This window comes from Hippichthys cyanospilos, chromosome 14, assembly GCF_059441005.1.
Source record: "Hippichthys cyanospilos isolate Australia breed blue-spotted pipefish chromosome 14, RoL_Hcya_1.0, whole genome shotgun sequence".
Classification (NCBI taxonomy): Eukaryota; Metazoa; Chordata; class Actinopteri; order Syngnathiformes; family Syngnathidae; genus Hippichthys; species Hippichthys cyanospilos.
The window spans coordinates 5,609,128-5,636,130 of NC_142382.1; the positions used below are offsets into that span (position 1 = coordinate 5,609,128).

Consider the following 27,003-nt stretch of genomic DNA (forward strand, 5'->3'; position numbering starts at 1 on the left):
TGAAAATGAACAGAACCACACACACCATGTGGTAGTGCGCCAGAGGCGAACCTCATGATGAATTGGGCCACATTGTCTATTAGAGGTGATGATGCTATGCAAGTACGAACATTAAAAAAAATACATATGATTGATTTAGTTCCCCGTAGCTATGTTTTGCCCGCGGATGACATCATGGAGCCCTGCAGTTATTTTTATTGGCTGGTGGTGAGCCAGGTCTTCTTCGGGCCGTGCCACCTGTCCCACTCCGCAGCGGGCAGGAAGGCAGCTGCCCTCTGGGGAGGGAGGACAAGTCGAGCACGCAAAAGTGATTGAGAGTTGAAAGGATGAATATGATCCATGCATTGCGCGCTTGTGCTTCTCAGCATGTTCACAAGTCCAAATGTCTTGCTGCTGCTACCGTGCACTGCATCTACTTTGTTGTACCTACTGTATTTCCAAAACAGAACCAAGAGCTTCACTGATTGCACAATGTAATTTTCAAGTGTGCATGCTTGTTCAACCCGGCGGAGGAGTTTGAAGTGTGTGTTTGTGTGACTCCGGGCGGGGTTATTCTTGGCCCGTGTCATGTGTTCTTTGGTGCAATTTAGACACATGCCATCTGAGCAACCTTTGCCCTCGAACGGCACTTAATACACAAGCTAGGAATGGAATGGAGTAAAAACAGAGAATCATTTTGAACCATGTCTTTGTGTGTTTTCGATGATGCGGGTGACCACGGCAGCATCATTTGTATTATTTTGTGACCCCTGTGTCCTGTTGTACTGTACATAGTCAGATCTTGACTTATGAGTGACCCTAGCTGTGGAACTTTATCAATATAAAGCTCTTTCTCTCTCTGTTTCTCTTTGTAAATCAGTCTAAATATGCATAACATTGTTCATAATGATTTTGACTTGTAGGAATTGCCCTGTCAGTAAAATAACCAGTTGAACTGACTGCTGTATGGAAACAACGAGGTTGCTACCACCTTGTGGCAAGAGCACGCTATTACAAGAAATGTTTTTTGTGGCGTGATTGGCAAAGTACAGATTGACTTTTACATTGATAGAAAATAAACAAGGAAAAGGGTCGCCCTCCTTTTTATTGTTTAGTGATGTTTGAAGAAGCCCAATATAACATGTTTTTCTCTTTTTCGCTTTTGTTTTTAAGGAAATACATAATAACCTATTTTAAATAAATCCCAGTGGGGTTCAGTACATCCCGCAAGGGTGAGAACCGCAATTTTATACATACAGTAATGACAATTATTTGTGTTTTTGACACATATAATTTTTGTATAATTCACAATAACAATTTCTTCGAACAATAACACAACGAAACATAAAACAAAAACATAAATATGTACAAAAAATCAGACTTGACATTATAACATCCATATAATGAAAAATAAAACTGACAGACTTCATTATAAGGTACAACGTGTAAGACTTAGACCATTTTTCAATACGGACAGCAGGAGGTGCTGCATTTACTATTGTCTGGAGCTATAACAGACATGGCAACCTCCAGAGGAGTGCCACCCCTCATGTAATATCGTTTAATGATATCTAGAGCCACGATTATGTTCAAAACATACCGTTGGTTGTTAAAGGGACAATGTAAGATTTAGACCGTTTTTAGTTAAAAATGAAAAAAATAAATGATACATTTCGAAAACTTTCAAATAAGTGTGTTCTTTACCACTATCAGTATGTTTCAAATATAATTGTAGGTCTAGCTATCATGAAACTATATTACATGGAGGTGTGGAACTCCCATGAGTGTGGAGACTGCCACGTCTGTTCTAGCACTTGCAGCACCTCCTGCTGTCCGTAATGAAAATCTGTCTAAATCTTACACATTGTCCCTTTAAGACACATTTACTTTATTTTAAATTTATAATCATTTATTCCTTTTTCATGATAAACGATTTATATCTTACACATTGTCCCTTTCATCAATTTAGAACAAATGTCCCGAAATCATTTTTCCTTTGTTATTATTCAAATACTTAAGAGGCTCAAAGATCAACATCAGTTTTGAATCATTTAAATCAAGGAGTGTTTTTTTTATGGCTTTGTCAATGTGAAATTTCCCAAACAAAAATGAAAATGTCTGTCTTTGGATATGATATATGGAATTACATTTTCATCTTGAATTGTAATTGTGATACGTTTTTGGAAAAATAAAATCCTCTGTTTTCCCTTAACTCCACACGAAATGAACATTCACGCATTATTTATGATTTATGAAGGCGATCTTGAAGTGACGGCCACCACGGCAGTAGTTCCTCCTCAACTGTAGAGGGCGCCGGTCGCTCATCTCGGAACGTCATCTCGGGACTGACGAGGCCGCCCAGCCATGTTGAGAAGTCTGTCAAGCAAAGTGCAGCCCGCCATTGTGTAGACACCAAGCTGGCTCTGTAGGGAGATAGGGGCGCTCGGCTCAACAATTCACCCGTAGCTACGCAAAATTCTCCAGCCTGCCGCTCGTAATATACTTAGGCAGTCTTCCGGGGGGGATAAAAAGACATGTCAGCCAGCAGCCTCCTCGAACAGGTAAAGAGAGGAATTTCCTAAAGCAAATTGTCAGCATCGCGCGGAGGCTACGGCTAGCGAGTGATAGCTTTAGCTTCGAGAGGCAAAAAAAAAGCGGCTGTGGCTAAGTAGTGCAGCAGTAGGCCTTGACCACCTGCTAAACGGAACTGACTGCTCAACCTATTATCTCTTCATCTATTTTTCCCCTTCCTCTTTTCTCATAAATCAAACCTTCATGAATCACCTGGACCCAATCCAGAGACCGAAAGGCCAAGCAAATAAAGGTAAGAGCCACCCTCCCTTTTCCGATCACTTATTTGGACTTGAAAGCTCGGGTTTTAACGTGCGCTGCCCGCTTTGAAGCGCCGTCTCCCGTGAGTCTTGTCCAACACGCCTGCCATGTACGTCGGGAGGTCGAAACGAGGGCCTCGGCGAGTGGACTCTTAACGCGGGCTCCCACGTTTAGCCCCTGAAAGTTGGCTACATGATGCCCGATCTTGACCCCCCCCCCTTCCTTTTTTTTTTTTTCCTCGCTAACTCGCTTTGTATCGCGATGACACGTGTGCGAGGGAATCGTCTCCCACACGTTCCCGAATCTTAGCCCGCATTTACGACCTGAATGTCGGATGTAAATTTCACAGCGGGTGTCTCGTAGGACTGGCGAAGTTTATGCGCAAAGCGAGCCTTGTCGCTCCTCGCAGGCACTTGTTTGTTTAGCTTTGCTAGCTGCTAGCTGGTTGCTAGGTTAACCCCGTATGACACGTCTTTCAGACATGGACTTAAAGTGGCATTTTAGAGACAAACAATGATATTCATCCCTGCAGAGAAACTAAATGCCAGAACAGCGCTATCCACGCGCACACACTCTTGTTTCCATTCCATAGAAACAACTACCAAAGTCAAAACAAGAGCAGCACTGGGGGGAATATTAGAAATTTGAATAGAATGCCATTGTTGTCATTGTATAGCTGACATACAAAAAGCCCTGTTCCGATTGCTGCATATTAAATAAACACGACCAATAAATGAAATGAATGCTACAGTTTTAAAAGCACGTTTTCACAAATTGCATTTGTAATTTTAGGTGTTTTTTTGCGTCAATACATAGCTCTATAGGAAAATCAAAAGTATCAAATGTAATCCATTCATGTTCTATTGCTGCTTATCCTCACTAGGGTCGTTGGCTTGGTGGTGTCTAGTCTAGTCGTTGGGCAGTAGTCGGTGGACAACCTGGACTGGTTGCAAGGGCACACAGATATCAACGAGCATTCTCACCCACGCATGTTTTTGTAATGTTGGAGGAGACCCACCTGAGCACGGGGAAATATGCAAACTCCAAACAGCAAGGCCGGGGCGAGCTGTAATTGAACCCAAGACCTTTGAATTGAGAGGCAGTCATGCTTACCAAATGCCACCCAAATTTAATCAATAGGACGAATTAACAACTTACTGTATTTTTAATATTAAAAATTAGAGTTTTATCTTCCTCAATTTTTTTTTTGCATCAGGTTAAAGCCTTAACAGACATCCCACCGATGGAGCCTTATTAAGTCTAAAAAGACTCAATTCTATGAATAATTTAGAGAAGGGAATAGGCAATTAATTTTCCGAAGGGCTCGTGTGAGAAACGAGTGTCAGTGTGCCAACCACAATTGTTTTCCCTATAAGTGGTGCCCAAAACCACGGCCCTGGGGCAATTTGCGTCCCGCGCCTCATACTAAAAATTACATTTGGCCTGACCTGTAAGGCTAATAAAAAAGACACAAGAAAAAAGGAGTGAGAGTTGATCAAATAATGCCACTACTACTATTGAATTGGTTTACATGCTGTGGACCTTTTCTAAACATTCACTCTTGCAGATTGTTTCCAACAACTTCTCTTCAAACATTGTGATGAATAAAGATCATTTGGTTTTAGTAGCAAAAAAAAAAAAATCTTCCACTCTCCGCACTGCATGAATATTCTATATTGATGATTCTGCGGTAACTTTTTTTTTTTTTTTTACCTTGCTACAATTTGTTCTTGTTTTGCTTCCGATTGCAGAGATTTCACTTGCTGTTCAGTGCAGGGGTCGATTTAGTCCAGTGGGATACATGTAACAAAATCTTGAAAAATCCTGAACTATTCGTCTTTACACCTTTAACATATATAGTTTACATAAATGTTTATAAATTAACCTGAACATATAAACAAAATATTACTGCTTCCTTGATTCTTTGCATGTTGCACAAATCAAAGTCAGTTCATTTTAAAGTGGACTTTGCATCATTCTATTTTTCTGTATGCCGCCCTCAAGCAAAAATGTTCATCTTGAATGTATTTTTGAATGGAATTAAAAAGTAATGAACTTTCTTCGAGCTGTTAAATGTTTATCATTTGGAAATAAAAATGCTCAAACAAAATGTAAGCAGTTGCAATAGAACGAGCATAAAGAATATGCAAAGGTTCATGGAAGACCAAGGTCTGGTCAATAATTCTTGTGTTTAGACTGCACTCACATTGTAGGATATGAAACATGGATCTGAACTTTGGGAAGATGCCCGTTGTCATTTAAATAATAATAGATCATCAGTTCCTTGTGGTGTTCTCACGACTCATTCCGATTGTCATTTTGCTAATGCTGACTTTAACAATGTTGCTTGGATGCTTAAAATTTGACTTTTACCTGTGTTTTGTTTGCAGTGCAAAACGGAGCTGTGACCCAAAAGGATTCCTTGAATGATGACGAGTTTGAGCCTTATCTGAACACTCAGGGCAGACAGGTAAGTGTTGGTGCACCTGGTTGACTTGAAAGCTCATCGAAGAAAATTAATTTATATTTCCTGTCTTCAGATTCTTCTATCAAATGGGATAATTGCGTAACTGGTGTATGGCAATTCAATAAAATATTTTGGAGTAAAATATTGTTTTCTACTGCTTCAGTTTATTGTAAATGACACAGCTATTTAGGCTATAAGATTTGTATTTTTTGCCCCTTTATTATTGACTGTAAGGCTGTGAAGTGGAATATTTTGGGCTTTTAGAATCCCAACAATCAGCATTAAACCATTAAATTAGGTGCAGTATAAGGAGTAATTGAAGTTTTGATTCAGATGAATCAAATGTGGTAAGGAATGTCATAGATATTAATGCCTGCTAACTGGCATTTCACATTCTTAAGATGCATATTAGGTTTGGATTATATAGCTTTTATTGACCCTTGATTGTTACTCTTAAATAATGAGCTTCCTTGTGAACTGTTGTGGGAAAAATTCTGCATTGCCGTATGTGCCGTTTAGGTTTTTGTCTGTAGTTACATCATTTTTTGATGTTTATCTTTCACTAGTGACGTTAATGCATTCGATTGGACACATCAGGAGCTGAACTGTTGCCATGACCAAATGTGACTAAAAGACCTTATTTCTCCCTCTAGAGCAATGCCTATACGGCCATGTCGGACTCCTACATGCCCAGCTATTACAGCCCCTCCATAGGATTCTCTTACTCCCTCAACGAGGCAGCATGGTCTACCGGCGGGGACCCTCCTATGCCTTACCTGGCCTCCTATGGACAGCTAAGCAACGGGGAGCCCCACTACCTCCCAGATGCCATGTTCGGGCAGCCGGGCCCCTTAGGAAGCAACCCTTTCTTGGGTCAGCACGGCTTCAACTTCTTCCCCAGTGGCATCGACTTCTCTGCGTGGGGGAACAGCAGCTCTCAGGGACAGTCGGGCACGCCGCAGAGCTCCGGCTATAGCAGCAGCTACGCCTACGCTCCCAGCTCCCTGGGAGGAGCCGTGATTGATGGACAGTCCCCCTTTGCGCCTGCTGCCAACGAGCCCCTAAACAAGGCGCCCGGTATGAACAGCCTGGACCAGGGCATGGCCGGCTTAAAGATAGGGGGCGCGTCACCCGGGGGCAACGGGGACATGGCCCCGAAGGTGGTAGGCTCCGGCTTACCGGGAGGGGGTCCTCTAGGCCCGGTGTCTTCTGTAGGACCCCCGAGCATGCCCCCCGCCTCCATCGCCCCCGCCAAGCCTGCCTCCTGGGCGGACATCGCCAGCAAGCCGGCCAAGCCTCAGCCCAAGCTGAAAACCAAGGGCGGCTTGGCCGGGGCCAATCTGCCCCCTCCGCCCATTAAACACAACATGGACATCGGCACGTGGGACAACAAGGGCACCGTGCCCAAAGCTGTCACGCCTCAGCAGGTGCCCCCGATTCCCAGCAACGGGCAGCAGCCCAACCAGGCGTCCCCCCAGCCCGGAAGTACGGCGGCGGGGAATCCGCAGATGCCCCTCAGCAACGGACAGCTGGTACCCCCGGTTTCCCAGATGGGGCTCCCCCCCAGCGGGCAGCCCGGCATGGCTCAAATGCCCCAGCCGCCTCTGTCCCAGGGCCCACCGCCTCCGCCCAGTCAACAGCAGCAGGCGGGCCAGCCTACCCGCTGGGTACCCCCGCGGAACCGGGCTAACGGATTCGGCGATGGCGGCGGGACTGGCGCAGGCCAGTCGCCTCCCGCCTCCTCCGGGGTGGGCATGGTCCCCGGGGTGTCTTCTGAACCCCACCCAGTCTTAGAGAAGTTGCGCATGGTCAACAACTACAACCCCAAGGACTTTGACTGGAACCCCAAGCAGGGTCGCGTGTTCATCATCAAGAGCTACTCCGAGGACGACATCCACCGCTCCATCAAGTACAACATCTGGTGCAGCACGGAGCACGGCAACAAGAGGCTGGACGCCGCCTACCGCTCGCTAGGCGCCAAGGGGCCGCTCTACCTCCTGTTCAGCGTCAACGGCAGCGGGCACTTCTGCGGCGTGGCCGAGATGCGCTCGGCTGTGGACTACAACACGTCGGCCGGCGTGTGGTCGCAGGACAAGTGGAAGGGGCGCTTTGACGTGCGCTGGATCTTTGTCAAAGACGTTCCCAACAGTCAGCTGAGACACATCCGGCTGGAGAACAACGAGAACAAGCCGGTGACCAACTCTCGGGACACGCAGGAAGTGCCGCTGGACAAAGCCCGGCAGGTGCTCAAGATCATCGCCGGCTACAAACACACCACCTCCATCTTTGATGACTTCTCGCACTACGAGAAGCGGCAAGAGGAGGAGGAGTGTGTGAAAAAGGTAATGTTGACCTCTGGAAGGCGCTCAAACTTGACCTTATTTTGAAGCTTGGATAGCAGATGCGGTTGTGTGCAGGTGTAGCATGTTACCTAGCAACTGTTTAAAAAATACCTGTTTGAACATCATTCATTATAATTGAGGTCAATCGGTGTGTAAATTAACTTGGTTACTCCTTTTTTTTTTTTGTCAAATGAACTGCAGTGAACCCACTCTCACTTCTGGGGAATTTACATAAACACTTATTTTTTGTTACCTGCCATCAGCTTTCTGCTCACAGTATCTCCTGTTTATATGTTGTTGTGCCGTTCTATAATGCTCTTAAATTTAAGAAGTGGCTCCAATGTTCTAAAACAGTGGTTATCAACCAATGCTAAATGATGTACCCCCTGTGAAAGGGCTAATTACCCATTAACTGGTGCAAAACATTTTTGGTTGAATGGGGGCAAAAAGACTTTAAACAGAGTGCTCTCCCAGCTGCGTCTGATTGATCAAACTTTGGAACTGCGTTGTAGTAACAATAGGTAGATTTTATTCAGTAATTCCAGATAGATCATGTAACATCTGGCTCATTTATGGCTCCTGCTGGAAAATTGCATCACTAAAACACATGCACATGTGAATGAAACTTACTGTTCCGATTAATTTGCTTTTAATTTGAGAAAAAATCTGTAGTGTTGCCTTTACCGCATTAAATTAGCCCATTTGCCATGTACCATCATACGTGCCTTCACATACCTCCAATGTTATCCCTGTTTGAGAATTCCCCATAGATTTAATTGATTACTTAAGTAAGATAAGAGCTTTGGTGTATTTTTTTTTCTAAGGGTATGTCAATGTATTTATAGTAGAAAATATTTATATAGGCAATTGTGAATGCTTGGTCTGTTAACTCCTGCAAATTGCAGAGGTTTACCGCACATTCGCTTAGTATCACAACCACAAATGGAACCCGTGTTCAACTGGAATTGAAATGTCAGGACACAGTAAACAAAGTTCATAGAACCTACATAAATGGTTCGAGGTCTCAAACTAGACTTATTTGGATGCCGCCGGAGATTGTCTCAGGTTTCAAATTTTTCACAACAAGTGTTGAAGACAACTAATCCGATCTTCTCAGTCTTTAAGATTTCTTCGAAATACAAGTGCAGGTGTCGTTGTTGCCATAGTAACGGGTTTTCATTAGAAAATGCTGACCACATGTATGTTTCGGGTTTCTGTTGTAGAAGATTTTCCAATATGGATTCTGTTCAGTCAGTTTTTCAGAACCATTCCCTCCAGAGGGTTTCACTCGTAATACCGTCATCAATATCTTAAGCGTCCCTGAGTGAAAACCAGAATTGACTGCTACGTATTTGAGGCTCAAAATAAAAAGGGAAAAGAATAACATTAAGAAAATTGCCGTGGTTCAGCTCACATTAGTATTTTCCACCTGGCAGCCTCCTGATGTGTATCTGAGACACCATCTCTTCGGGATCATAGAGTAATACTCAATGAGTCTTGTGTTCCTGTTTCTCTATTGTGCTTGAGGGTCCGGGTCCACAATATCAGGCAGTTTTCAAATGCAAACAAGCCTCCTTTGTATTTTCTGGCCAACAATGCTGCCTTGAAGCAGTAACAGGATTTGCTTGTTATACACTAAACAATTCAAGTTGTATAACCTCATGATATTTCGTACAAATGACCAATTAATGGTAATTTGAACAAAGATCAATTTAGACTGTATATGAGAAACAGCGGAAATTGCCTTCCGTAAGCATTGTAGTTGTTTATGACTACAAACTACAACCAACCTTATATTGTTAAATTAATATCTGGCATCAAATGGAACGTCTGTTAAAAAAAAATGTGTGTAGTAGATGTGCCTGGTGAATGAATGTTGCAGAATTACTTCTCACTTAATACTACTAATGTATGATTTTAATTGCATTGTACATTGATGACATCCCTGAGGGTTTAATAAGTTGTATTATTTGTCATTTATCTTGAAAAAAGTTTATTATTTACAGAATAAGGTTAATCTAAGAGGAATTGCAAGATTCCCCATCCTAAATTTGCATAAAATGTTTTTGTTTTTTGAAGAGCTTCAAATTCGGGTATTTTGGGATACGTTTGTTGAATTTGCTCTGGTCATTGCTTTTCTATTTTGCAACAAGAAGTTCTAAAATGTGAAGCGGTGATCAAAGTGGTCTGTTGTTTTACCTGATGTGTTTTTGTGGCAGGTGGAGGTCCAAGGCAGTGAGCCATATCCCAGCAACCCAAACAACAGGAGTCATTACAGGCTGCAGGTGACTTTTCAGTGACTCGTAACTCTACACGCGCTTCACTTTTCCTATTTGTGAATGTCGCTTAAAACCTGAACTTTTTGTCCCGTGAGGAAGTAAAAGAAATTACGGCCATATTCCCCAGCGTGGGTAACGTGTACCTTCTTCGTATTTCTTGAGTATCTCCAGTTTCATTTCCATACTACTTTTCCCTTTAACATCGCTAGCAATCTTGGGACCCATGGCTAACCAATTCAGTTTTGAATTAAGCACTAAAATGCACATTAAATACAATATTGTAAGCATACACACGCAAGATCAAGTCTTAGTGACACCGACCAATAGCAGACCAGAATCTTAGGGAGCTGTGACGCTGACCAATAGCAGACTAGCATTGTCACGACGTAAGAGCGTGGCGCGACTCGCTGTCATATGCACGCATCCTGACCGCAAAGTTTGAATTTTGTAATTGTTCTTGATGCCGTGAAGTGGGAAAAATGACATAAAGAGAGAAAGAAAAAAACTTAGCATTCCACTTCATAACGTGAAAAAAAAAACGTAAGCCAGGGACACCGTTACCCAGGATCCACTGTACATTTATACTTATATATAATCATGTATACATCAAATTTCACCTTTTATACAAGATCCTATCAACTCACATCATTTTTAGATTTTTCATGTGTGTGTGTGTGTGTGTGTATATATATATATATATATATATATATATATATATATATATATATATATATATATATATATACTGTATTTTCAAACCTCATTCAGCACAGCCATTGATTCACATCTTTTCTTCTTTTTTTTTTTATATAGTTATATGTGATTGCAGCTGCACATTCGAGATTTTGTGCACAAAAAGAATCATTGTCCAAATTTTGGACCATATAAAACCATTTTAATTACAATTTTTGAGATGCCTTTTTAATATTTATGACATTGATTTTCCTGCAATTTTTGTAACATTCCGTCAAGCGGCGGTCAAACTATATCAACAAACAGAAAAAATCTTTGACTTGTTTCACCTCAAGACAGTTAATGGCTATGTCTTGAAGTTTCATCATCACATCGCAGGCTACAAAGACAAGACATACCATTTTTTAATTTTTTGTGGGTCTTAATAAATTTAACCTACTTATGTATGGATGAAACTGATGGCACTGAACAAGTTGAGTGGTTGAAGAAGAAAAAAAAAATCACAACTGACTTGAATTATTACGACTTTAAAAGCATTTACAAAATTAGGGAAAAAAATGAAATGTGTGTAGTTTGCAAAATGCGCGCGCAAGGGTTAATAAAGCTCAGCTCTTTTGCAGCGATATCGATAAACAAAGAGTAAAACGATCCGGGCAGGATAGACACATTTATCGGGCACTAACTACTGTACAAGGGGCTGTGACTTGCAAAAAAAAAAAAAAAACAATAATACTGTATTTCACCTGGAAATATAATGTGTTGGTTTGACATTTGAGGTTTGAATGTTTTTTTTGTCCTTCCAGGATCGCCAGGGGCGGATCAAGTAAAAGTTGGCGCTTTTGTCAAAGGACTGCATAGCCCACTCCCCCGAGCCCCCCCCCCCCCCCCCCCCCCCCCCCCCCACCTACCTCCCCTCCCCAGCCAGCCATCGCATCATCACATCCACACGTCTCTTTATTAAGAAATCCTAAAACTGAAAGAAGGCTGAAGAATTAACCCAGGATGAGAATGAAAACACAATGAAGACTTTCTTGATTTCTTTTGACTTTAAAGACTTACTTGGAACTCGTAGTTTAAAAAACACAAAACAAACAAAAAAGAGACAAACTATTATTCCTAGGACTACAACTTAATGCATAGCATCCTTAGGTGAACTTTTGTTCTGCCATTCCACTGCATATGCTTCCCCGTGCCCCTCCCCAACCTTTTTTTTTTTTTGAAATGAAAGGAACTTCCTTTTTTTTTTTTTTTTAATGGTCCAAGAGCAGGTCTGTTATGGTCACATTCACATTTGCTAAAAATGGCCTCCATAAGTCTGATTTCTGTCCATTTTTGTATCATTTCTTCGGTGGACACAAGAAGACGTGCATGGTGGACTTTTTTTTTTTTTTTTTTTTCCCTCACTCCCCTCCCCAGCAGGTCTTCATCGGGCAACCGTGGTCTTAAATTGTCTGCCATGTTTTGTTTTGTTTTCAAATTTTTTTCTTTGTCAAATCCCTCGTTCTTTCTCCTGTAAGTGACATACAAAATAGTTATTTGTTTTTGCATGCATCAGGATAATGTGAGGCGAGAATTAAGGAGGGATGACAAAACGGGGGTCAAGTGTTAAAGCAGGGGGGGGGGGGGGGGGGGGGGGTGAGCCTCGTTCAGAGTATCATTTAAAAGGGGCCCCGCTAACTAACAGCCTTCATTGGACTTAATTTGCCCGCCTTTTCTTTCCCTCGGACAGCTTGATTCATTGTTGCAACGGGCTGCTTTCTTTTTGGGGTTGTTCTTTATTATGACTATTTTTGTTTGTTTCTCCCTTTTCTAACGACAGTTATGCGAGTGGCCTTGCCCCCGCTGTTTCTATTAATCAGTTCCAAAGTAATAAATGTGGTATATTAAGCAGAATTGGTGTGCATTCCCCTTGTTTCGCCTTTAAACTGAAAAGATGTTTCTCAAGTGACGAATTTATCTTTTCATACTTTGCGTTCTACGTATTGAGAAATGGTCAATGACTTTTTTTGTTATACCTGTCCATCCCAAACGTGATTTTCTATCACCTTTCCCCACTTTCTTCCCAACTAACCCGGTATCTCTATACCGCAACGTTCACTGCTTTCCATTTCTGACTGCTTATCTAATCCAATCATAATCAAATTAGCTTCTACTTTGTATTTTCTCCAGAATGGCATTTTGGCAAAATTTCATCACACAGAAAGAAAAAAAAACCAAACAAACGTGCAAACAAGGCCCTCTTTCAGAACTACTGGCTTTTATTTGTGGCAGAATAAAGATGCTCCACGAAATCATATGTGCCTTTTTCTTTTGTATACACTCCTAGAAGTTACTGTACTTATCTCATAATATACTTATGATGGGCCTGTTATGGAGCAATTTCATGCACAGAGTTGTTTGAGCTCTATGTTCCGCCATTTTCTTCTACCATAAAGGTTGTAGTTCACAGACTAACCTCAAGAGGGCGATATCGTATCAGATAATTTCACATGTCGGCCAGACTTGAGCCGGTTAGGGAACTTCAAACCAATTTGATTATATAATAATGGTTGTACTGTATTTGGCCGTCGTATCATGATCGGTTGTGTGAGCTTCATCCATATATGAATCCAAGAAAATAGACAATTATGACAGTAAATATGTAACATTACTAAATTATACTTTTTTTTTTAAAAACCGAACTGGAATTTTTTAAGACACAAACTATGGCGAATACAACTTGCCCACTTACACTGATTGCTTTATGCCATCGACTTAATTCTGTGGTCATTCATTTGTAAAAATCGCAATAAACGTGCCGCCTCAATGTGTAAGAAATATTCTGCAACGATTTAGGAATATCTGTTTTAGTATTACTCTTGATGCAAATACTACAGAAAAACTTTTTATAGTATTTCTTGAGTATATTCATTTAAACACGCAAGTCAAAAACCAACTCAGAAATTAACGTAGAGGTTAAATATCTTACACTGTAACATCGACGTTGATTAAAAAAAAAACAATTTACATTTAGGTATTTTTAAGTGATGAATTGCAACAACATTACAATACTGATTGTTCTGCTGTGTCCTTATGTTTTTATCGATGGGATGTGTCCCCCAAACTATTTTGACATAGTTGAAGCACCATACTTCCGGATTGTAACAGCCAATTGTCTGCAATCTACATTTTAAAAAACATAATTTAAGCGAACACACAGAATGCTCCTCACGCATTACTTTTTTTTAGAATTAAATTTAAAAATTAAAAAAAAAAATCTAAAAAGTAGATTCAAAATGTTAACATCTGAAGGTTCTTTGAACTTGTTTTACTGTGAAGGCTAATTGCTAATTGTTCGTTCCTGTGACTTGAATGTGACACTCTTCCTTAGTGTCTTTTCCCGCGCTTCCGGTAAGATATTTATTTATTTACCCATTTGTTTATTTATTTTAAATGTACGCGAGGTCAGTTGAGGACGTTGACAAATAACGTGTGTTTTTAGATGGGGCAGAATGGGGGAGGGGACGGGTGCTGAGGTGGGAGGCAGTTAGGGGCCGGGGGGCGACGGCACGTGTCGCGTGTGCGTGGAAAGCACGCTGCCTGGAGGGGTTCTCCGATGACTCTTATCTGTGGGTCTCCAGGGACTCCATTTTGGCTCCTCGTTGCTACTTGGGGGGAGGGGGAAATATTCAAATTAATACAATTAGTTAGTCGGTCCTAAGAAAGGCAAACGCATTTTCATTAGCGATGATTTTTTTTTTTTTTTTTGAGGGGGGTGAAATACAAATTAAAAACTTTATTTTCGGAATTTTAGCTTTTAAGGTTAAAGATATGTCGATATGTTGTATGCAGTTTCACTGGTCTAAAAATAATATTGTATTGTGGCAAATTAAATCAGAAGCTAAATGGTTTTATCTATCTCAGGGGGGGCGGCCATTGCGGAAATGACGTCACAGTTGCTCACGTGCCGAGCAATCTGCTCAGCTTGAGTAAACAGGTGAGTTCAAACTCATTACAAAAAGAACGATCAACTAACAATATCCTTGTTATTATATGGTTTACATAAAAAAAAGGACACTGTGGAATGCGACCACAAACTTTTTCTAATTATGCAAGTGATACTAAAAAAAGAAACAAGAATGGGAAACTTTGCAAAAGAAGTAATGTCACCACAACGTTTACATCGGGTATTATTTTGCGATATTGTCTTTGTGACTAGAGAAAAACGTAAAAGAAAAAAAAAAAGTCTTAAAAATGAGAGTATAAAGATTTCAAAGTAGATCTCTGGTCAGCTGTTGACATGTACAGCTGTGTAAATAATCACATGATTTATTAAAATAGATTTCATTTGTTTACCTAGCACATTAGTGTTTTACCAGTTATCGGTGGTGTCCAAGTATGACCCAGGGGTCATTTGCGGCCCGCCATTCATGTTTTTGCAGCAGTTGTTTATCCTCTTTTTGACGTACGTAGCTCGAGTTAATTTTTCCAATTTGAGCACTATCTGTGTTCCACAAAGTTTATGATTGCGAGTATATGTTTCTGTGTTCTCTAACCGGTGCACACAGGTCCATGCCTGCCACTCTTCATTGAATCAGCCGGAGACTTCATAACCTTTGCATAATCCTCTCCGTTTTATTAATATTCCCGTGTGTGAACAAGGATAAACTCGAATGTTGGTTCAGTCCGCTCGCTTCTTTTATTGAAAATAATGCCAGCAGCCAACTGACATCCACCCTCTAGCTCATACCTTTATAAAAATTCACATCTGTGCGTCAAAACTCATTTGATGTGGCTGACAGATTAATTTTCCTTGAATAATGTTGAAAACCAAAATTCTAATTTTAAGTTAACGTTTATAGGATGCACGCATACATTTAGACTTCATTGTGGCAACCCCATTTGCAATGAGCCACCATTTTTTTTTTTTTTTTAGATTTTTTGCATGTGTTAGAGCCCAGAGTAAGCATCACACCTTTTTAATTGAGGATGTTGGTTTTTGCGGGAACATTTGAACTGCGCAAGAAAAATTCAAGGATGAGATCCCTCACCTTGTTATTAGCTGCTTTGCGCATGGGGGCGTGGGGGTGGGGGTGGGGGGGTTCCACACTTGGAGCTGCAAGGTCATGCTTGTGCTTCATTGTGCCTTCATTATCATAAGGCATCCATCTCTTTCTTCCATTAGTGACGCTTCGCCATGTCGCCTGCGCCGACCTCTATTTACATGACTAAATTAGATTGATTTGACTTTGCTGTGTGTGTGTGTGTGTGTGTGTGTGTGTGTGTGTCTGTGCAAGAAAGGGTCTTCCAAAGAAAAAATAATAATAATAGCATTTGTTTTATTTATTCCAGAGCAAATTGAGAAATCTTCGGACTGGTTCGTTTTAAGTGTGTCAAGTTGTGTACTGGAGAAGGTTTTACAAAAATGCATTCACTTTATATGAACAGTTAAATGTTTTCTGCAGCATCAGTAAATAGTTTGTCTTCTTTTTAGTAAATGAATGATGGAAAGAATAGTTGAAAGGATATTGTTATTAAAAAACATGTTCTTGCTATCTACAGTGGTACAGTTGACTTACAAGAAACTATTTATATGTGCAAATCAGTATTATCCATTCAAATGAATTGAAATGACCTTAATCCGTTCCAAATTTTTAAAGTTGTTTTAATTAAAAAAGATTAGTTTTATTGCATAAAACATATACAATATAATGTAAATCCTAACTGGTTTCACTGTACGTACAAAGGGACAAACCAAATGTCACAACAACAGCCAAAGCCGTGACCCTTTGATGAGGACATGGCTTAGCCAGTGATTTTTTTTTTTGTGTGTATTTATGACTGGTTCTACTGTTTAACAGGATAGCGTGATTGTGACGCAAATTTTCTCACCATTTGTACAATTTCTCATCACACAGCACAAAAACATTCAAGTCCCCCCATCATAACTTTTTAAATCAAGGCACTGTTGTGATATTGTTTAAAAGAGTTTACAAACTTCAAGTATTTCCGACAACTACCTCTTGAGCCATGATGTCCGCTAGCCAGTGGCTAAGCTATTTTTTTTGTTGCTCCAGAGATAGACAGCCAACAAAAATGCCTTCAAAAAGTGTTAATTTGACTACTGTAAAACATATGGTGCAGTTCATTTTATAAGCATATCACGCTTTTACAAAATTAAACCTTGACAGAAATTTATAATGTAGTTTTTTCTTACATGGATCTGAAAAAATAATTAAACAATTGTAAATTATGACATCATCAAATTATGACAATAATGACTATTGCTGATATTTTCATTGTAATATGTATGCAATTCATCTTATTAGATTTAACTGATAAGTTCCTTCAACGTTACCAGAAATATTGTGACGTATCATAGATGATTTTTTTAGTGTTATAGCACATGGCTATAGAATAATTCCCACTTTTTAAAAGTCAGGTTGTTTCCGCAAATAGACAATATTTAGCATGATATTATAAATTGCAATGCAAAAGAGTGGTGCTCTTTACCAATAGTAATAATAATGTGTCACGATGATATATGGAAGTAGTGGGGGGGTGGATAAATTAATATATATGGGGTCACCTGCTGTCTACACCCCCCCCCCTCCAATTCATTTCGACAGAAGCGAGGTGGGGGTGTCCCAATTCTATAGCGCCGACGTGCATAATGCGCAGACAGCGAGCAAGATGGCGGCTTTGGAAAAAAAAAAAAAAAAGCAGTTGATGACCTCGCCACACTTGCCCTTCCGCACGCGCTCATTGTGTGCGCCTCAAAAGAACCGTCAGGAAATCACAACATAAAGACCAACGCGCTGCAGTGAATGCAACGGTTTTTAATGCTTCGGTACTGGAGGACTGACACCTAAGTGCATTGCTGCAAAGAAACACACACACACATACACACTTTTAGTCAAAGCAGGGAACATTGGCTTGATTGAAAAAAAAAAGGATTTTTATGGGATAGAATGGTTTTGGGTCAAGTCAAAAAGAAAAAAAGGACAAATTCCGGTGACGTTTCATATGTTTTTAGGATGACAACCAAGCAGGCTGAATTTGGTGGAATTCTTTGTTCAAATGAATTTGGTTGACAAGGCGCTAAGATCGTACAGAAAAAATATACCAATTTTGGCAAAGTTTACCTCATTTTTTTGACATTGAAAATAAAAGAAACGGAAATTTTGTGCATGAAATGACTTCTTTATTGGGATTTTTTTTTTACAACAAACCAGAAAAAAATTGAATGAAATGACAAATGTACAGACATGAGAAAGTCAAATAAAAAGCATGTATTGAGTTGAATTTTTTTAGATACCCGGGCCTATAAATACAAATAATTTCCTTTATTTATTTTTTAAAAATATCTGACTATTTTATATAGCTATTTTTAGTTTTTTTGTTTATTTTGTTTTTTTCTTGATTTTTCTTTTACTTCAAAATTAAATAATAAAATTTGCATCCATTATGTATTTTTTTTCCACATAGCGCTTTTTTTTTCTGCCACTTTCCAACCTTGTGTTGTCATTACAGGTCAAGCGTAAACTGGCAGACCTTCAAAGTGGCCCGCTGTCACCACATGGCACCCCCCTACAACCCCTACGTGCGACCCCTCTGTCCACTTGGCCCACACTACAGAGCCGGTTCTGAAGGAAACGCGGCCGTTCGAATGCCTTTCACGGTACCGACCTGGATCCCCGCGCCAAAGCGGCTTAACCTTCACTGCGCCTTTTGTGCGGCACGTCCTGTCCGTACGTGACTCCTCGCCGTCAGGTGAGCGAAGACCGTGGCTTCTCTCTTGGCATTCACCGCGTGCCTTAATTGTATTGAAATTAAATCAAGGTCCACTGTGAACACAAAGAGCTCAAACCAAAACACCGGAAAGTCGTTGACGTTACGCCGTGGATGCGTTGGAACGAGCGATTGCGGCGCGCGGGAGGTGGGGGGGGGGGGGGGGGGGGGGGCGGAAAAAGGCAACAAAGACACATGCATCCATGCGAGATATAGCGAGCTACCTTTTGGCGGCTGGAGGCTGCGCGCTCCCATTCCTGCACACGACGTCGTCACCCCCCCCACCCCACACACACGCACACCTCCCACCGCCGCTTAACGGCTTTAAGCGTCGCATCGTTACAGTCGGTAAAGCCTCGTCGTTAGCTCCCTCATCCTCCTCCCTCCCTCCCTTACGTCCTCCCACTCTCCCGTCACCCCTCTGCCACTAACAGGCTCGAAATAAACAAACGGCAACGCTAGCGTTTTTACCAGAAACGTTACTCCGAGGAACTTTACAACTTTTTTTTTGTTTTCCCAAACAATTAATTGCTTTACCTAGGAAAATAACAAATGCACTTGTTGTCATATCCCAGATGAGAACAGGAGAGGAGGCTGCAGTATTTCCTCTCGTTTCGGCGCATCCGTGGTCCCGATTCTGCGTCCCGAGGTCCTCTTGTCGCCTTGCAGGATAAAGGGGGGGTGGCGGACAACAAGGGATGGGAGGCATGCAGTCAGGAAAAAACAAAAAACAAAAAACAAGACAGGTAGGGATGTAAAAAAAATAATTATATATGCATACACCGTTGTTGAGGAAAAAAATCCATTCGGGGAAGGAAAAAAACCCAAAAGGTTACATATATAAGCCAAGAAGGTATATATGTATGAGCATCCAAGGGAAGAGGAGATAAAGGGATGGAGGAGGAGGAGGAGGAGGGGGAGGAAGAGGCGACTGGCTCGCGCACAGACACACTGCGCCGAGGCGAAGGCACGAGCGGCAATTTATGCTTTCTGGTCGACACCACCCCCACCCCATCAACACACACATACATACACATTCACTCACGCATAGACAGGAGCGTCCCGCCCCTATCTGCCCCTGTCCCGTACTGGATGCGTGGCCTATCTGATCAGTGCAGAGGGATTAACCAACCAGGCCAGCTGGCAGGGATTACACAGGAAAAACTGGGCTGGGGGTGGGGTGGGGTGGGGTGGGGTGGATGTGACTATGCGATGGTTTGGGCTAAAATGAGGTGGGGGGGTAGTACCGTCTCGTCCCTTTACATGCACATATATGTAGCGGAGAAGGCGGCGTCCGCGCGTGCCGTCGTCGTCGATGGACGGGTTCGGGGAAGTTCATGTACGATACGTCATACGCAACGTCGTTAAACGAGGACCTTCTAGGTCCACCATACCAGAACCAATTAGACTATATGCACAACAGCGCATTAGTTTCCCCGCATGCGAACATATGAGGTTTCGATATTGCATTGTTCGCTCGAGATTCACTGCATGAGGAGAAACGAATTTGCATATTTGATTCACCGTATGGCTGCATACGAGGCTCATTTTGCGAGTGAGGACATGCTGTGAGTTGCACGCGATGTGATCATACTAGATTCACCTTATGAGAACGGAGGAAGGTTTGTGTCCGGGTACAGAGAACATATTTGGTTCACTGTATGAAGACCCATGAGCGTGTATTAGTTATAGTTATGAAATGTGACTGCAACTTCTATTCATCCAACAGTCGGACGCAAGAAAAGACTTTTATTTCGGAAGAGGGCATTATTTTAAAATTACAGTCCAGAAAATGCACATAAATCTTGATTCAGTTTTGTCATATATCGGGCAAATAATTTGTGAATGGTTTTCTTTGGACAAAAAGATCATCTGCTTTGATGGAAGACTCCAGAAATTTGAGTATCTTTACTGTTTTTCAACATTTAGGCCATTTTAAATAACTCTTTTAAAAATAATGTTTGATTTATTTGACAATCCATATTAGCGGGGCTGCAAATAACAATTTTAGGGCTGCAATTAAGTGTGCCACTTTCTCCTTGATGGGATTAACATTGTAAAGTTTGATCAATTTATATGTTTTGTCTTGTATTTGCCAAAACAAGCCCCCTGCTTAATTTTAATTCACTGCACCATGTTAGGACCAAATGTGACACATTGAGTGGGAAATCTTTTGCACTCGTTAGTCCTGAGTGTGTGTCTGTGTTTTTTAATTATGTTTTGCTAGGTGACAATAATAACCCCCCCATAGAAAAGATCTTTAAAAAAGAAATGACCAAGACAGCTGCTAACTTCACGGCGTAATTTTGTGTTCCCTGCAGTCAAGTACTGCTCTGCAAATGTTGTCTCACAAAATATGTTTCCCTAGCTTTTGTAAGCTTGATTTAATATAACTAGGAAAACCAAATTTGTGTTTTGGATGCAGTTTTTCTTGAGATTTTTTTCTTTCTGATCACTGAAGGTACACTCGACTAATCTGACGATTATTTTGACGATGAATTCATTTAATCCCATCGACGAGGTAACAAACCGGATTAAAAAAAAAAAGGAATCTTCATAATTTCCATATTCAAAACCAGGACACGTTTTCAAATCAATGATGCAAAACAATAACATGCCTGTAACATGGTGAAAAATAATCTCAGAAAAAAACGTGGATCAATGTTTTCCAAAGCTACTGTTTAGATTTGATTTTTAATTTTCAGCACTAGAATATCAAGAAAAATCTGAACTGAAAAATTTACTGCTAGAAAAAATTCTGAGTATTTGGACAATTTTTATCATAATATATATATATATATATATATATATATATATATATATATATAAATTGATTAATCACTGCACCTCTATTTAATAGTAATAACGAGTGTGCTTGGTTCACAGCATGAGGGCAAATGTGGTACACTGTGTTAGTTCACTTTGAACTAAATTTACTCTGACAACATATTCGGTTCACTGTTTAAGAACTTGGGAATGTATTGGATGCACTTGCTAGTTCCATGTATGATCGCATACAGTGTAAGTTTCACCGTATGAAAACATTAGATTCAATCAGGATACGAGGTTCAATGTAGGACAACATCCAGGAATCACTGCATAACAATGCAATGATGTTAATTTCACTATATAAAAACATAATGTGTGGGATTATTTAATCTATCATGCTATTTTTATATTACACTACAATTTTGAGCAGTATAAATGTACTGTCCTCATGAAACAAAATCAACATAAGGCCATTAATGTCATTAACTGTTGGCAATAAAAGTTACAACAACCCAAAGTGAAAAAATCCAAACTTGGTCCAGTTAGCCGTATTTAAGTCCGTTGGTGTCCATGTGTCATACGTGTAAGTGCATTGGCCACCCTTTTGCACGACACGTTTGATAAATGTATGTAAATGCTGCAGGAGGCAGCACGCAGGGGGGGGGGGGGGGGGGGGGGGGCAGCAAAAGGAGGGGAACCCCCATGGGAGTGGGTTGGGGGTGGAAGAAGGGTGGGCTGGGCTGACAATGCAAGGTTTTGCCCCCTGACCCTTTCCGCTCTCCATCATCCATCAGCTGATCGCGGGAAACGGGACAGCCGCAGGAACAAAAAAGCCCCCCCCCCCCCCACCCACCCCACCACCACCACCACCCCTCTCCTCCGTTAACAACGTCGAATCCAACGCACCACCATCTCATGCTTCACTTCCCCAAATGCATCGATCTGTTACTGCGTTTTCGATCGTATCCCCTTCAGTGTTTTTTTTTTTTTTTTTTAAATCAAGAGACACAGTACATTTATAAGAAATATAGCATTCAATATTTTACTTGGTTTACTGCACACACATGCTCCCGATTTGTGTTTTTTTTTTTTTTTATGTTATGCGTATCGCACATTTGCATTTTAGTGTTGCTGGCCAGACCGCAGTTTCAAACATGCGCCCTTTCATCTTCATTTTTAATCACGGCATAAAATATATACTTTGGTCTTGCGCATCAGAAGCTGTCGGAATTTATCGTATTATATTTTTTTAGCAAAAATAAAATCTAGGTGCAATTTTTCGCTCGAGCTGTGCGGAGTGTTACTATGTCGCTAAGCGTTGTTGCAGGCTGTCGACTGCAGTTTGAGCTACAGTGTATAGGACAGACACACACACACACACACACACACAGAATCACATACACACACATGCAGGGCCAGGCATACAGGCGCTGCTGTAAAATCAAAGCGACATTTTTAGGCCCTCAAAGACTGCACAAAATGGCGTTTTTCCATAGCGGATATAAAGAATAGGACATGGTGGACGTGTGACCAGTAAAAGGAGCTTAGATCCTGCGATGACCAATGCGAAACAATAGTAAAAAGCCATGACTCCTGCTTTGATTTAGGGAGTTAGATTTTTTTTTTTTTTAAATCGGAAAGGACGATAAATGAATTCAGTTGGATTCTTTTCATTTGATCCTTTTTTTCATTCCTCCTCTATCTTTGTAAGATTCTCATTACAATACAGTGTATAGTTTTATCCAAATTACTACGATCCCCAGAATATAATTGTAATGTAGAGACATGTTTTACTTAGCTTTGACATTTTTTTTAATCACTGTTTTAACATGTATAATTATACGCATATAATTATCTTTCATTTGATCAAATTGCAACCTGTACGTTCTAATCATCGCCTCACAATGCTGACAGAGCGGGAGAAATCAATCTTGCAGCGAGCATTGGTATTCACCAAATGTGGTTCAATTTCGGGCGGCACACTGGCAGAGCGGCTAGCATTTCCACCTCATAGGTTCGCGCGGCCACCTCTCTCCATGCGCTCTGGCTTTCTCCCACATTCCAAAAACATTCACGGTAGCTGTATCGGACACTCTAAATTGCCCTTAGGTGTGCGTGAATGGTTGTTCGTCTCTGTGTGCCATGCGATTGACTCGCAACCAGTTCGGGCTATAGAGGATGGATGGATGGATGGATGGATGGATGGATGGATGGATGGATGGATGGATGGATGGATGGATGGATGGATGGATGAGATGATAATAAAGTCTGTTGTTGGCAGGTCTTGACCATTCTGGATGATATGAATTATTTTTGATCGGTCCCACAAACAGATTTTTAGCTATTTTCGGGCCTGCCTATTCCCTGCAAATAGCAGGGTCCAACCAAGGGTCCAATGAATGCCTGATTCAATTTTCTGCATAGGGATTCAATATGTAACAACCTGTTAGGAAAGAGAATATGAAATGAGAATAAATGTCTGTATTTTCCGCACTATAAGGGGCACTGGATTATAAGGCGCACTTTCAATAAATGACTAATTTCAAAATTGTTTTCATATACAAGGCGCACCGCATTATAAGGCGCATAGAATTGAAGTAGTGGCTGGGGTTGCGTTATGCAGCCACTAGATGGAGCTGCACCAAAGGGAATGTCAACAAAACAATGAGTTTTGTCAAACGTTTCAATCAGAAATTAAATATAAAGATGATTTGAGGAGAGTACTATCTAAAGAATGGGGAGACAATACCTCTTGATTTCATTAAAAGACTGTTTGGATTAATGCCAAAATGAATCAATAGTTTAAAAGAAGATCATTATGATTCAATATTCAACTTAATTCTTTTAATCAAATTGTACCCTTCATATTGTTTTGTTTTGTCGATTTAATAACAGTTTCTTGATTTATTTGACAAAATCGTGCTTTCTTTGATAAAAACACACATTTTTTGCACATTATCCCCATATAAATTCTTTTAAAATTAGAACTTATATAGCGTATCAAAATTTCAAACAGGGTGTTATAAAAATTTCAATTGTAAAAAATACATTTAAAAGTGAGATGCATAGGTAAAAATTGAAGAATTTACATGGCGATTCATTTTATTTTATTTTTTGTCCCTCAAAATGGAAACTCAAGGTTTATTCGCAGTATAAGGCGCACCGGATTATAAGGCGCATTATCAACTTTGGAGAAAATTTAAAGCTTTTAGGTGTGCCTTATAGTGTGGAAAATATGGTACTCACTTCATTGTATGAGAACATGAGGTTAAGTATGAGCACATACAGTAGATTTGCCGTTTTATGCCCTGTGCATGAGAATTTATGCGGTTCGCTATGAGAACATGTGTTTAATGTATTGCAGAACCTATCTATCTATCTATCTATCTATCTATCTATCTATCTATCTATCTATCTATCTATCTATCTATCTATCTATCTATCTATCTATCTATCTATCTATCTATCTATCTATCTATCTATCTATCTATCTATCTATCTATCTATCTATCTATCTTTTTCAATGTTCTTACGTATAAATGTGACAAGAGCGTAATCCCATTTAAAATGTATATTTCTTCAATCATATCAGATGCCATATAGCGAAATACGTATCATACTCTTATTGGAAAGATGCAAACCCTTAAATAAAATTTTATAGTTTGATAAAATGAGGTAAACTTTATGGGAACTCCTGCCCGACTGATATTAAGATTGAGCGCATGTAGACATGAGAACGAGAACACATGAGATTGACTGCCTACAAAGATTCCCATGCAGGAAGAAGGTGGCGGCGGCGGCGGGTCGGAGTAGAGCCGGGTCCAGACAAATGGAGCGCAGGGTTCGTTCCCACTTGGGTAATCCGATGGAGAGATTAGCAAACAGGCAGCATTTGGGCGGGATTATGGAGTCATTAGAGAAGACTGGTGCTCCACAGCCTCGCTCATGTGTTAATGTGGCTCTGCACATCCTCCGTCTGCGCAGATTGCGTCCCATCGGCCACTAAATACTCTCACAATATTAAAACGTCCGCTTTTGTCTACTGTATCACTAATTTGAATTTGAATCATCTTTCTTGTTTAAACACACAGGTAATTCCTATCCGATAGTTGCAGGCGCTCTAATACTCCAGTAATATATAACAAAATATTAAGTTAACATATATGCAAAAGTAAAGTGAAGCTATATTATAGTATTTTAATCTCATTGTAGGAAAACTTGCAAGGGTGTTTTTTTTTCTAATATTTTGCTGTGTCCTTTTAATGAATGATATGACAAATAATATTGTTGATTATTTTGCAATGAACAAGATGACATTTAATAGTTCAAATTGACAATTATGAGTTATTCGAACCTGCACAGAGGCTAAACTATGCAGCGTAATTGCAGGTGACGCGGCCTACACGATGATGACGAGCGGGTTTAATCAGGATCAGGAAGTGTGTGTGTGTGTATGTGTGTCTGTGAGGAATAATGACAGTCTGTTGCATGGATTTCACCTATTTGCTGTGTAAATATTTGTGCAACTATGCGTGCGTTTGGTGGGATGCTCTGTTCATTGACAGCTGATCAATACAGCCAACAATGTGTGTGTGTGTGTGTGTGTTTACGTGTGTTTGGCCAGGGTCAATGAGCTCCATGGTCGACAATATCACCCCGACCAAGCGCCCCACCCCAAATAAAATTGTCAGCCTTTCTGCAACTTTCCTTTAAGCATGCAGACATGCACACACACACACACACACACACACACACACACAAAAAGATCTGCAGCGTTCTCCCCCAAAATAAAAATCCCGCCGCCTCTGCACACACTGTGCCCCACTTCCCTCTCCACCATCCCCCACCCTCCCTCTTTTTTTTTTTTTTTTGTCAAATAAATTGCCATGTGACCTACTTCCCGTTTTTGCACCGTTCCTCTCATGTTCACATGTTATTGTTTGACACACGACTGATTTGCTTTGGGGCATACAGTAAGGAGGGAGAAAACAAAGCAATAATGATATCAAGAGTTAGAAAAAAAAAAGGAAATATAAAACACTGTCTAAAATTCCAATGGACCTTTTTTACATTAAAACAATTAGGTGTAAAGTACTACGAAGCTAAATAGTTGACCGATAAAATCAGATTTGTTCTTGGATTTAAGCATCTCAGCGATAGTAAACAGTAATGTTTGTCGCATTGAGTGACTCTTAAAATAATAGTGTACATTTTAGTTTTTAATTGTACTTGTAATTAAACTACATGGCTGACATAGTCTGTGATGAACAATAATGCTCACGGAATGTCATGCAGGCAAATCAATTTTGCAGCCTAGTTAAGCAGAAAGCACTGTGCTCGTTTTTTTTTTTTTTTTTAATTTTACTAATAAGCGTGACTAATTTATGAAATCATGATGCGTTTTTGGAACTCAGTTAAGTTCAGCGTCGCTGTACATTAATAGACAGTGAGCTGAGAGCATGAAGTCATGAGTGGTGCAATTATCTGGGTATACATTTATGTTCATTGGCATAATGTTCTATTTCCTATTGTATAGTGAGGTGAGGTCCTTGCAGATTTGCAGAATGAGAATATGTGTTTATTTGTATGATAATGTATGAAGTTTACTTCATTAAAACCATGTGAGGTTTTTTGTGCGAGTGTGAGGATATCCGTTGCTAGGGTCATGTACTTGTCATCTTTGTCCTTTTTATGTATTCATATTTGGCATATAGGGTCTTGTATTTACTGTTATGACTGGTGGTGATTAGTTTGTCCCTTTATGTATCCGACTCCATTCAAATGCTGTGGTCCTTAGATCCGTGTCTGTCAGTATTTAAGGTCTAGGTTTTCAGTGACGCGCTGTACGATAGTCAAGCTCGCAAGATTTCAT

General features: G+C 40.5%; 1 protein-coding gene and 1 long non-coding RNA gene across 2 annotated transcripts; one reads left to right on the top strand and one right to left on the bottom strand.

The window, feature by feature from the left end:
* Positions 1–1,065: 1,065 nt before the first annotated feature.
* LOC148412677 (uncharacterized) lies at positions 1,066–3,033 on the bottom strand. Its single transcript, XR_015867823.1, has 2 exons — positions 2,483–3,033; positions 1,066–2,402 (listed from the first exon to the last, which is right to left on the bottom strand). It is a non-coding gene; the product is annotated as an uncharacterized LOC148412677 (long non-coding RNA).
* Positions 2,347–11,992, top strand: ythdf2 (YTH N6-methyladenosine RNA binding protein F2). Its single transcript, XM_088433688.1, has 6 exons — positions 2,347–2,540; positions 2,779–2,803; positions 5,202–5,281; positions 5,932–7,620; positions 9,840–9,905; positions 11,396–11,992. The coding sequence occupies exons 1-6, from the start codon at positions 2,514–2,516 to the stop codon at positions 11,417–11,419; spliced, it is 1,911 nt and encodes a 636-aa protein (XP_088289814.1). The 5' UTR covers positions 2,347–2,513; the 3' UTR covers positions 11,420–11,992.
* Positions 11,993–27,003: the final 15,011 nt, after the last annotated feature.

Excerpts from the sequence above, each read along its gene's own strand:
- ythdf2 (XM_088433688.1), top strand. The coding sequence starts at position 2,514 with ATGTCAGCCAGCAGCCTCCTCGAACAG. Across the intron at positions 2,804-5,201 it reads GAAAGGCCAAGCAAATAAAG|TGCAAAACGGAGCTGTGACC; the intron begins GTAAGAGCCACC and ends TTTTGTTTGCAG. Across the intron at positions 9,906-11,395 it reads GGAGTCATTACAGGCTGCAG|GATCGCCAGGGGCGGATCAA; the intron begins GTGACTTTTCAG and ends TTGTCCTTCCAG.